Here is a 13,675-nt window from a genome sequence, read left to right as displayed (position 1 = left end):
CACTCCGAGTCCACTCGAGTCATTTTCATTTTGCCATCGAGTTAGCCCGAGTCTGAGTAATTCTAAGAAAGGTCGCGTCGAAGTCCTACTCACAAATTTCAGTCCCGAATCGTCTAAGGGTCGGGTTATGTCATCATGAATTGGAAATGTGGCGAAATAAGTGAATCTTCCACTGCATGGTCGCGTTTGCAATTGTTGCGATTGTGAAGTTTGATGAATAGTGTCAGGCTTTCGGAGCAATTTAAGAGGGAATTTTCATTTTATAACCCGAAAAGATATATGAGACACTCATATATTGTCAAATTATTAAAAATCTAAAATATCGTCGCGGGCCGCACAAAATGTTCTGGCGGGCCGCGTGTTTGAGACCTCTGGTCTAGATAAATAGCGGTTCAATGTATTGAATATCATGATGAAATCACCTGCCTGTCATGTACAAATACAGTGTCCCAATATATATGTTTTACGCATGTCGATATCAGGTTGAAACTTCGGTTCATAGTGATTCGTAGTGACATGGTGCAGCACAAAAAAGCATCGAGTAAAAATAATAATTAGTCCTTATTAATCAATCTAGTGATAACCTCTTGTGGAGTACAATCTGTCCCCCACAAACGTTCGAAGCCGACTCAAAAATACCCAACGCCAGATTGAAACGTTACTTCGCGTAAGTAGGAGGTTTGGACAAAGAGGCAATGCCGCAATGGGGTATGCGAATTTATTGAATCCAAGCTTGCATTTCCCCAATTACCCCCCAGACGTGATACGACTGGATCTGGATACGTTGTTGTTTCGGCTTACATTTCCAAATGGTCAAATGCCAATGAATCATTGCTGCACAATACCGCAATCATTATTCATTGTTCAATTCCCAATAATTAGTAGATAAATCAGTACGTACGACATCCAAAGCATAATCGAATGTGGTAGCTGAAACTCATTATTAATTGTAAACAAATTATAGTCTTTTCCCGAAACAGTAACCATGACTAGCGGTTTTGGCCGAGACACCAAATATTTTGCTACTATCTACAGATCTCGGTATTGTTTCCAGCGCGTGAAATAGGCTTACTGTTCACGGAAATTCGCTGTTTACTGATAGAACATGGGCGATGGTACCGCTGATATACCGTCTGAGACGGGGTTTCATATCGCATACCATACCAAGTAGAGATCACGATCATGCTACATGGTATTTCAAATGAAATAATTTTTTAATTACCATTATTTAAAACCTTTTTAAAGTATGCTTAAATAGATTTTGTTTTTGACGCAACCCTAGCAGTATCACAAATTATTTAACAACGGAATGCACCGTCAGACACACGGTGGAAATTCAATATTTTACGTCTATATGACCCACAGCGAAATGCGCACGCTTAGCGCGCGAAACCGAAATATCTGTATCTCCGTCACGCCGGATTTCTCAAAGTTTCTATTCCCCGTTGAAGAATATATTGAACTTGGTGCTCTCGTTTTCGGTGTTACTGAACGTAGTTTGTCCGGTCGCGTCCATGACTTTCAAGAATTTTTCGGTGCCTCCAAATTGAAACGCTAGTCCCCATTGGTACGGGAGAAGTACCCCTGGCCCGGGAGTGAAATGATGAAATCTTAAGGCAGGCGTTCTGACAGTTCTGCCGTTCACTATTTCTTCGCAGGCGCCAGCGCTCGCCGCTTCGCAAATGCGCAGCCCTTCATTTTGCCCGTCAGCCACGACGTAGCGGTGAATTGTGTCGCTGGTGTTTCCGATTACTTTCAAAGCGCGGTTTCCATTCGGTAAAGTAGTTAGGCGAAATCCTGCGAAGAGAAAATGTAAGATCGTATTGATAGCCTCACATATTCATCATCCTAGGAAAGCGATGCGATACCCTATTGCTGGCGGAGGTTTGCACGATGTGGTCGACGTAAGGTAAAATATGTGGCACCTAGTCCCGCAATTGCACTATTCTACACAGTTAACAATTACCTAAACCAGGCGACGCACCCTTTTATAGCCATTTGTGGTCGGTTGTCGGCGTTTCAGATGTGTAGCCTATGTTACGCGATAAATAGGCCACATCGAATAAGGTATGGGTTGAAGATGCAGATTTAGGCCTACTCTATATAGTACGATTATAAGCCTATGGGTTGTGAAATAGCTATTCATATTATTTCTACTGCTAAATAGTAGGGATGGTGTGAACCTCTGAAAGGTTCAGGTTCGTGTGAACGCGAACCTTCTTGAAAGGTCCTGCGTGAACGCGAACGTGCACCTCATGACGTCGCGTGACGTCATATTGCTAATTCCAACCCTACATTTCAGTGAAGTGATAGCCTATATTAATGTAGAATTGATACCTAGCGACGACTCGGGCCACATAATGCCATAATGCTAAAATACATATTGACGTTTTGAACGTAGCCGAATGTATCAACTGGGGCAATCAAATGATATAACAATCCCATTAAATCGAAATCTTCCGTCGCTTTGCCAACAATTTCGACGAGGACTTCTAAGGGAATATAAGCTTACACGTTAACGGTCTAGGCCAGACCGGGCAATGTATTCGGCGTCGGAGTATTGCTAGGTTGATATTGAGCAGAGTGTAAAACGGGTTTCTCCTGCAATCGCTGTTGGGTTCGTACGCCTGCTAGATTTTTTGCATCAGACAATGATATCAATTTCATTGATTGGCTGAATAGCATCATTCGCTGACTACGTCTACAGCAGGGGTCACCAACCCGGTGCCCGCGGGCACCAGGTAGCCCGCGAGGACTAGATGAGTAGCCCGCGAGCCCATTCTAAAAATAGGTGGAATAGCAGCATTTACCAATAGTCGTCGGATTATTACCAGTGAGGTTTTAAATATATAGATCAAGGGTCGGCAACCTACGGCCCGCGGGCCGGATCCGGCCCGCCAAGCGAAATCGTCCGGCCCGCGACGAAATAATTAGGTATCACAAGAACACGGCCCGCCGTTTCGTAATGAGTTCCAATCTGCAGTGCAGCACTGCTTGGAAAGAATGCGGCATCGCTCCGATATAAAGTATCCTACGTCGTTGTAGTCAATTGTTACGCCATAAAACTGGTGCGAAGGCGGTCGACTAGTAGCCTATCTCGTACTAAAAGTAGGAGATGGAGAATGTCTGTAGAGTAGACTAGACCAGTGCTTATCAAGCGGGTGTATCGCGCAACCGAAGGTATACCATACTTTTTTAGGGTTTGCCACTCAGATAGGGTGCGACAATAAAGGTGCCGTTCCTCTGCACAGACGCAATGATAAAATCTCAAACTTTCTCTGTTTCATCATAGATAACTAGCCTCCGTATGTTAGTCATATGTAGTTTAATTCACCAGAAGACATTTTACGCCAAGACAACAAACCTGAATAGTGTTTTGGACACAATGGTGAAAGCTGATTTTGTCTCACAAACTGAATCACCGACAGTTAGCCTACCTCAGATATTACTAGAAGCAGAGCATCAATATGGTGATGTCTTTGTTCACGCATTAAAGTCGAGAAGCTATGCTTGCACGAGTGTAGCCTATGAACTGAGAAATTAAATAGCAAATTCCCTTGAAAATACAAACATCGCCGACTCATAATCTTGTCATCGAAAATGGGTATCTAATCTTGCTTTCGTAGGACATTTAACATCACATCAAAACATATTGAATTTGCAACTTCAGGGGGAAACAACTAAATACATGAGATGTTGAGACGCATTCGAAACAAAACTGTGACTCCGGGAAAGTCAAAAGTACAAAGAAAATTATATGCTCACTTTCCTATACTGGAGGAGAGTATAGGCTTAAACCTAGTACCAGCACTAAACATTTGTAACTGTGATATACGAAATTTAATTACTGAATTTCCACCCGCTTTTCCGACATTCGTTCTGTAAAAAATAAATTCTGACTACTCAGTAGGCCTACTCCGTTTAATGTGGACGCCAATACCATTGTCACAAAATTTCAAATGGGCCCATTTGAAATGCGATGCAGTTGAATTGAATGCCAAATTTCATACAAAGAGCATATCGCCGAATGACTTTGACAAAGAGTACGTTCTTGAAATGGGTCTTCATCCCAGCTTCAACAACAATGCAAAAGAAATGGCATCGACTTTTGGTAGCACGTACGCATGTGAACAATAGTTTTCAACAATTAAATTCACGAAGATCAAGCTAAGATCACGTATTCCAACGCCCATTTAGAATATGGTCTGATTCTTGCTTCATCTGACGAGAAGTTTAAAACCGTTCACAAAGCAAGCTGCGCCAAGTGTCACATTTATCCTGCGTTGTTGAAGTTTAAATACATGTGGTTTGCTCTTTTTGTGATTTGGATGAGGGAGATTGCAGCATTGTAGGGTAATATACCGACGTGCGCGTTAATTATAGTATTAAGAAAAATCCGGCCCGCCAAAATGTTGCGCACTCGAAATGTGGCCCGTGACTAGCAAAAGGTTGCCGACCCCTGATATAGATTGATTGATTCAGGTATTCTTGTTTAAAACACACTAACATGTAACTTACATATATAAGCACTTGAAAATATCTTAAATTACAATTAGTAATATATAGATGTTCGTGATAGAATCACCAGAAATTCAAGATAAGGCGCAGTGCCTATAAAGGCGACATGACGGAATGCCGTCCACGGTCTTCTTAAAATGTTGGGGGGGTTCCGTTACGATAGCTCGACGACCAGGACAATGCCAAAGTAGTAAACAATAATATTATTCGGAGTCAGATAGCCGTGAATTACTAGCAGATTTTCAATATATGTATACCCATTACGTATTGCATCATTTTGCACAGCTTGTTTCTGTTACACTCAACGCAGTTTAATATACCATGTTTCTAACTTTCTGTAATCGTTGCTGCTGTCCGGTATAATGAAATCTTGTCATTTCTGGATGCTGAACAGTTGGAGATTGAAATTGTAACACTGCAAAATGACCCCCACCTCAGTCTGCAGCAAACGTTTGGTGCATATTGTTGATACGGAAAAGTACAGTGGTGTATGCGCAGCAGCTATGAAGGTTGCAAGCGTCTATGGTTCAACTTATCGTTGTGAATCAGCCTTTTCGGACATGAACTTCATCAAAAGCAAACACAAACACGCTCAATCAATGCACATCTGGAACACGCACTCAGAATTGCAGTGTCAAGTTACATACCAGAGTACAGCGCACTAGTTGATATCATACAATGCCAGGCATCCCACTGACTGCTATAGAAACAGATAACATGATGTCCAGTCCTGCCCAGTGCTATGAATATCAAAGCGGAAATTCAGTGTGGTACGGGTAAACGGCGGGAGTAAATAGTAGCCCGCCGCTTCAATCATTACTCAAAAGTAGCCCTCGGTTGCAAAAAGGTTGGTGACCCCTGGTCTACAGGTAGTGTATTTCGCTCTTGATGTTGTGCGATTGCGGTTCAAGGTCACAGCAGAGAGTCACTAAATATTCACATACGGAAAGTTGGATATTTCGAGCGAACTCTTGTAACAAAGCAGGTATACTTTGTAAGATTGTCAAGGTGCATGCTCGATTAGGTTTGATTTTTGTACTGTCAGCGCCATGCATAGAGTAGCGCGCAGTTGAAATGCCATAAATTTCAACCAAAGATGTTAAAATGAAGTGAAAATTGTAATGTATGAAAAAGGTTCACAGTGCAGAACCTACCAAGGTTCGTTTGTGAACGAGAACCTCTAGAATTCTGAGGTTCACACACAGAACGCGAACGTGAACCTCACATTCACACCATGCCTACTAAATAGTAAAGTTTCGATCAGAAGATAGATGTGTGTGTTATTTGTTGCTTCAACAAGCCTCACTGACTTTTATTATCAAACTGATTGTTCCATCATGTACTGCATCTGCATGTGAATCATCACTTCGATATTCGGGACCCTGTCTCACTGAATTTCACGTAGTATCGCTGTGCTGTCATTATTTTGTAACAGCAATTTCTTGATTGTTACATTCGGACATTTACAGCGTGAAAATGTTTTCTTTACAAATATTCTTTACATCAGATAACGATATCAATTTCAGTGATTGGTTGAATAAGCATCATTCGCTGACTACCTACAATCAGTGTATTTCGTTCTTTATGTTGTGTGATTGCGGGTCAACCTCACAGCGGAGAGTCACTAAATATTCGAGCAAACATTTGTAACAAAGCGAGTAAAATTTTTGAGACGGTCAAGGTGCATGCTCGTTTAGTGACTTTTTTTTACTGCCAGCGCCATCCATATAATGGCCCGCACTTGAAATGCAATAAATTTCAACCAAAGATGTTATTAATCAAGTGAAAATTGTAATATATGAAAAATGTTCACAGTGCTGAACCTACCAAGGTTCGTTTGTGAACGTGAACCTCACGTTCACACCATCCCTATACTACACACCATACTGGCCGTCTAATAAATCAAGCAGACACATGAAAGTCCTTAAAAATGGTAGACTATTATAGTCGATTGAATTTATATGAGTCAACTTTGCTACATTTCTAATATATCATGTCGATAAACTTCTTGACGGTTCACATTAAATGAGAAATGTAAAGGAATATGACCTCTATATGAATCGAAATATGCAAAAAAAGCAATGTTCTATGGTCGAATTTAACTGACATAATTACTAATTAGTCTCGGTGAACGGTACATGATGATCAAGGATGCCAATTTCCTCCGATTAAAATTGAATTGAAACAACCGCGGAACCGGATACAATACAAACTTTCGTTGCCATTTAATACGTCCGCTATATTCATTAGTTAGCTATGAAAGTATTGCTTATACTTCCTTCGTGTGATAATGAAGGCCTGAATCCTGCATGACACACTGTGACGAACTGTTATAAACCTGGTAAGAAAGGAAATAGGGTTACCATATCTTGGAATCGGGAAAGGGGGACACTTTTATCAAATAATAAAAGTTAGTGAACCGACATTGAAAACAGCTGATTTGGAAATATTCACTGGAAATCATGCTGTGCTGACTAAAAAAGGGTCACCACGGTGACTCCGCTCCCGAATTACTCGCTTTTTCGATTTGCTGAACGAGGAGCACAAATCCTCCTAAAGAAGGACATATGCTGGTAACCCTACATAAGAGTCGAGACAGGGGCCTAAAATGGGGTCAAATATCCAATTGACATAAGCGTCTCGCCTAAAAGCATTGGTGTAAGAATAAGGAACTTACTCGAACTGCAAACAAGAGGACATTTAGGCAATTATAGCGTCCATGGAGGACTAGTCATTTTTCTTAAAAAAAGAGTACAAATCCTCCCCAAAAAGGACATATGGTAGGTCTACTATATGTTGACGTGAAAAGATTTCAATGTAGCTTATAATTGACCATTTTAAAGCTGGGAATCGCCACACAACAGCATAAAATTTAGAATATCCCCTGATTTCGGTTGTTGTGGCAGCGCCAATGATACACCAGAACCTAAAACTCACCGATCTTCTTGAGCCTGTGTCTCCTCTCCAGATCTCTCATAGGTCTTCCCGCGACAACATCACCATACACGTACAAAACGCGGAATCTGACCGCAGAGTGATGGAAACTGGTCAAAGACAACGCGACCTCCTTTTTCCGCAGTTGATGCTCGAACTTGAGATGTCTCCGGCTGCGGTAGTAGGATTCCTTTAGTATCTTCAACGGAATCCGAAAGCGCGTTGATGCGCTCGGTCTTTCGTTTGTAATAATAATTTCTTCTTTTTTACTTATATCAGTTCTTTGCATGAATCTTGAATTCGAAACTATATTATTTCCAAGACTTGGACGCTCGGGTAAATGCGATCCGTGTCTGTCATGGCACAATACAAAGTGTTCGTTCCCCCAGAAAATCGAGATCTCAACAACCGTAATCAGGAATATTTTGAAACACCTATTAGCCATGCCGAATTGATGATTCACATTACCAATCAAACATAGCAGATGAATAGTCCGAATTGTTGAAGGTGCCTATAATTGAAATAATATGCTGCAAACTGAGAGGATATTTTCAACAATGAGCAATGGAGCATCGTACCCAAATGTGCTGACTGACCAATCAAAATTAACGACAACGGACGAATTAACGAAATACCACCTATATAGGCCTTCAGAACATATGGATTTGTTGTCAGTATCTTTACTCGGTAAAAACCATTTTCGACAGATCGAGGTCATTTGTTGCTAGCTATTTAGGTTTGACTTATTAATACTAATCGGCACAGTCTAAGCACTCTTGAAAACTAGATAATTATAGTTGACTAATTAATTGCCGGTGATCTTATTCTAATCTAATTTGTGAAATGTTTCTATGCTCTAATTTTAATTCTAATCTAATTTCAGGTTTTCCTGCAAATGATACAGGAGAACTCTATATAGTGTGAAACGAGCCAGACTTGGTGTAGACCAGAGGTCTCAAACTCAAATGTGCTCGCGGGCCAATTGCCTAATTTCTGATGACACCGCGGGCCGCAGCATCATTAATAGGGGTATTCAATGTATAATATCGAGGTAGGCCTTATTTAACGGCACCCTGCAGACAGTCATTTCACAAACATCGCGACAATGTAATTTACAATTATACTATTCACGCTTGGTACGAAAAAATGACATTTTCAAACATTTTAATAAAATAATTTTTGTGCTGGGCATAATTTGTTAAAATAATGAGTTAAAGACATCATGCAAGAGGACGGATGATGACATCGTAAGAGCTGTCGGGTTATAATAATGCAGCTTATAGTGGAACTTTGACCTGCCATAATCTTATGTAGAATATTTTAAAATGTATTTAAGATTGATCTGACATCAGAACATGTGAGCGGTGTATAGCCTAATCTGGGCTTCTGATATAGTCGTGATAAGTAGGCTATTGTCACTATAATTGCCGAAGTCAAATTAAATCAGCGTTATATTTTCTTCGATTAATATTGCAACATATTAATAACAATTTAAATATAAATATTATTATTGTGCCACAGTAAAAGCATTGTTTCTTAACCTATTTAGCGATCGTACCCATTGTGCTTTCAATAAGATTTCCCGGGCCCCTGACCATTTTCAACAAGATTTCTGATGGTACCTATATAAAAATCAGAAAGCCCATTCGCATAAAATCGCGCGTATGGCGCAAAGAATATTTTCCAGTTGAATAAATTGGCCCGGAAAATATTCCACAGCATATAGGCCTATTTCCACAATGCATCTCGTACCCCCTGATGTGGTGCTTCGTACCACGAATGGACTACGGACCCCTGGTTAAGAACCTCTGGAATAGAAATGTCCAATCGCCGAAGAATCCATTGGTGATACAGCTGTGGAGCGTGCCACTGCCTTACTTGCCATTGATAATAACATAGATAAAGATAACAAACGATACTTAAGATTTAACCAAATATACGTCACGGGGCCACAGAATGCCAATGGACTCCATGCTGACCTGATTAGATATATTCCACGCAACGCAAACAAAATCACAATTTTCAGTCACGAATCATCAACGGGTCATGTTTTATCATGATGAACTAGAAATGTGACGTAATAGCGATTTTCCACCTCATGGTAGATTTTAGAAGTGATGTGATAGTGAAGTTTGTTGAGATTTCAGGTTTTTATAGTAATTTTAGAGTGAACTTCAAGTTCTTAAATCTAAAAAAGATATATGACACTTGAATATATTGTCGAATACTTGAAATTCCAAAATGCCTTCGCGGGCCGCAGAAAATGGTCTCGCGGGCCGCGTGTTTGAGACCTCTGGTGTAGACTGTCGAGCCATTTGACATTCTTGCGCTTATGAGAAAGAATTTGATATAAAGTGAACTTGATCTCTGACGAATTTAGTGATTCAATTTCTAATCTAATTTGGAAAAATGTATATACATATTATTCTAATTGTAATTTAATTTGAGAAAAACACCGCTTTCATGACATCAACTTCGAATGTATTCACATTATTCGGACGTTAAATGACATCTAAGTGTCACGGTGAAATTATATCAGCTAAGAGAAAATATGACGATCAACATAAGACGATTGAAAATAGGAGACTTGATATTTTTTGTCGATCGTAATGGCAATAACTTCCTGATCTTATCAACTTCTTCTCCTGGATTTTAATACATGTTCTATATGTTCATTAAACCTGTCAAATCGGAAGAGTATGAGAAGACATGGCGCTTTTCTGAGCCCCTACGACGAGACTCTTCGGGAACTGATTTTTAAATTCAACGCGGCTCTTCGGTCATGACTGGTTGACCACCCCTGTCCTCGCGATAATCCTGGGACATTGAGCTATGCCTATATACTTTTATAACGGTGAAGTCGACTTGGCGACCGTGCATATATATGTGGTACTTTCTCATCGCCTGCTATATTAACGAAATCATTGAGTAATTCAAACGCTTTCGAAAAACCGTTAGCACCCATGATTTGGAATGATTATCGTTGCTTTCATTATGATTGAGGATTTCGAAAATATCAGATAGTCGGTACTACTCATAATTCCAGAAATAGACTCGTATTTCAAATAAAGCCATCAGATTAGCACAAAGAAAAACTCAGAAGCTGCTTTGACCACTTTAAGCGCAAAGACCACCATAAATAACAGCACGTCGATTTAGGTAGATATGGTAGATGTAGTTATTCGAGAACTCGTGCGAGCAGCATGATTTAAGACTTTAAAAAGCAGTAACTTTCCACCCCCTTTATCCGCTAAAAAATTTCAGTGCCTTTTAGGAATTCACATAGAACGCGAAAGCACCGATTGCTCATGGAAGATGTAAGTATGTCGGATTACTCCCGATAATGCCGTTGAGTCTGAAAACGGCAAACTCTATTTTCTCTGAGGCCCATTCAGCACAATTTATGAGTCTATACTATGATCCAATGACATGTGTGTGTGTGTGTGTGTGTGTGAAACTAACAATACGCACACTTGAGTTCGACAGACGCTTTTCATATATTTGCAAGACGTTGCATTGATGTATTCTATCCATACATACCAGAGATGAGCGGATTTGAAATTTCTATGTCCTAATCCAATCCAAATCCGAACCTTCAAGTCCAAATCCAATCCAAATCCTAATCCGTTCCGAAAAAAATGTCTAATCCAAATCCAATCCAAATCCGACAAAATTTCACAAATCCTGTTTTTTCAAAACCTAATCCTAATCCATGCTCATCTCTGATACATACATACATACTATAGCAGTATAAGTCGATAGCTACAATGCGCTCCCCTTTTATATACAACTATACTAGTCAGGTACTACCTATCTGTTGCTGTGCTGATTTTTCTGTTTTCTGTTGTGGTTATTGGTTAGTGCATGAATAACCGCATCCTGTATTTGATGAAATCCGCGATTGCATGGCTATTAACTAGGGTTGCATTTAGAACAAATGGTGTCCTTTGTTTAAAACATTTTCTAAACAGTGTTTGAAAAATGTTTTTCTTTTCTTCCAAATGTTGGATAATTATATGCTATAATTGCGTAAATACTTTCGACAAAAATGTAGTAGGAACCTACGGATGATTTGCACCCAATATAGTCGACGTATACGGTATGGAATGATTGGAAGTGGAGCCCTTGAAATCATCGTCGATTCAACAGTTATAGCACGTATACGTCGTATAGATATCGATCATTGGTAGCGAAAGGGTTTTTCGATGATGATGACTCCCTACCGTAAAAATGCTGCATAACGATATTATCCTGGTTAAAGATGTTTTTGGTACGTTTATGACGGATCGGAAGCCTTCTTCGTGAAAGGAGCCATGCTCGTGCTCGTGTTCAGGTGTTCACTCTATATTTTCAACTGTCAATGTCAATTCACGGTGACGTCACAATCAAAAATTCGCGCAGTCGTGATTAAATAACGACGAAAACGTGTTTTAATTTGATTTTTGTTTTAAATGCAACGCTATTATTAACAGTAGGAGTGTGAATTACTCTTGGATTTGTATTGGAATGTATCAAACTGTCTTGGTTTGAAAATCAATCGTACCAGTTTAATGATTCACTTTAAATTGAATAAATCCATATCTTATAGCAGTTTAGACCAGTGGTTCTCGACTTTTTTCACCTCGCGGACCGGTAAAATTTCCAAAAATATTTGACAGACCGGTGGACTTTCAAAAATTGAAATCAACTCAGAACGTGAAGTATGCCACCGTTTTTTGCAAGTATATGGGGCTAGAGAGTGACATTTTGAGGGTTTTGATCGTAATTAGTTATGTTCATGATGGCATCCATGTGATTTTACCGTCGTGAGTCTAATGAGTCGAGGTAAAATTGCCTTACCCATATAAACGTGCTAGAGCCGAGAGTCGTTTACAGTCTTGTGCGCCGAAGGCTATTGATTTAACCGACCATGCTAACTCGAATAATATTCTTCTCTTCGACAATATCGAGAGAACATGCGTTTTGGAGTCGAACCCAGCACCTTGTAGTGCTACCTTGCTCATTGCCCACTACCACCAGCCGTAGGCTACTCTGGCCACTATGAATACAATGCGCCGCACGAAAACACCCGACAACAGCTATACCTGGCCATCCACAAAATCAGGGCCGATCGTCAGCTTACCAGCCCAAAAACGTCGGTCTTGGCCAGGGTTGTAACCAAGTCACATGGTTCCGAGTCACGAGTCAATCTGACTTTTGTGGTTTTGACTCGAGTCGAGTCGAGTCATTTTCAATCCATCACCGACTCGAGTCCGAGTCCCAGTCACCGTTTTAAGGATCAAGTCCGAGTCATAGTGTTATGACTCGAGTCGAGTCCAAGTCACAGTATTGAAGTCATGTTCAACTTATGTTTTCAATCCTGCTTGGGTGATATCGAATTCCTTGCTTGCCAAACATGCTTATTTTGTCTCTATCATAGTCTTGGCACAAGTTTATTTAGTTAGGCAGATAGCAGACAGTTCCCGGCCTCATATACCGATGCTACAGATAGACGAGATAGGCCGCCAATACGATAACGTAACTAATCTTAGAACTTTAAATCAAATATCTGTCTTGTCAGTCTGATATTTCACAAATAAAAGCATTCAGTTTTTATTACGAGCACATCGACGACTGCTCACAAATAGCTTATAGAGAATTAACGAATTCACGTCTACATACTATCTGATAGAGTACCTACGAATTCACGCCTAGCTAGATACAAGCTGGTAAAGAATCAACAGATATGTAGAGGTACAGTTTTGCTTTCACATCATATCAGGTGGTTAACCAGAGAAAAGGTCAACTTTCCTGCTCAGCTGCCGAAATAGTCGCCGCAGCGTTACTTTAGTGCTGATTTACTGTTGTCTTAGTCGAATTTGCCCTACATTTACCAAAAAAATTCTCAAAAATGAGGACAGAATCTCAAAAAAGAGGCTACTTCTTAAAATTGTTGGATTATCTAAAAGAACTTAAATTTGGCTTAATCCCAACCAGTAGAAAGCAATGCTAAGAGAAAATATTTTGGATTAATTACAAATAGAGACTTTCGAAATATACCGGCTACCTCATGATATTGTTAGATTGTGTAAAAATATGATTCATAGAAAGTTTGGCTCAATTCCAACTAGAAGAAGCGGAGTTATTAGAGTGGAATATTTTGGATATGAAAAAATAGTCGACTTACTGCTAATATGTAATTATATTGTATGAAATCATTTCTCACTAAAAATACTCCATGTAT

General features: G+C 39.9%; 1 protein-coding gene across 1 annotated transcript; it reads right to left on the bottom strand.

Moving 5' to 3' along the window:
* Window positions 1-379: 379 nt before the first annotated feature.
* On the bottom strand, window positions 380-9,431 carry LOC145433226 (uncharacterized). Its single transcript, XM_080310256.1, has 2 exons — window positions 7,456-9,431; window positions 380-1,797 (listed from the first exon to the last, which is right to left on the bottom strand). Exons 1-2 carry the CDS (start codon window positions 7,895-7,897, stop codon window positions 1,436-1,438), a joined length of 804 nt encoding a protein of 267 aa, XP_080166382.1. The 5' UTR covers window positions 7,898-9,431; the 3' UTR covers window positions 380-1,435.
* Between the last annotated feature and the right edge of the window lie 4,244 nt (window positions 9,432-13,675).

The sequence above is a fragment of the Botryllus schlosseri genome, chromosome 2 (assembly GCF_051294905.1).
Source record: "Botryllus schlosseri isolate E-star chromosome 2, Bs_hap1, whole genome shotgun sequence".
NCBI classification, from domain to species: domain Eukaryota; kingdom Metazoa; phylum Chordata; class Ascidiacea; order Stolidobranchia; family Styelidae; genus Botryllus; species Botryllus schlosseri.
The sequence above is the reverse complement of the archived record's forward strand: the minus strand, read 5'-3'. Positions and strand labels throughout refer to the sequence as shown.

Coding starts and splice junctions, on each gene's coding strand:
- LOC145433226 (XM_080310256.1), bottom strand. CDS start 7,897: ATGGCTAATAGGTGTTTCAAAATATTCCTGATTACGGTTGTTGAGATC. Junction 1,798..7,455: donor ACACAGGCTCAAGAAGATCG/GTGAGTTTTAGG, acceptor TTCTCTTCGCAG/GATTTCGCCTAACTACTTTA.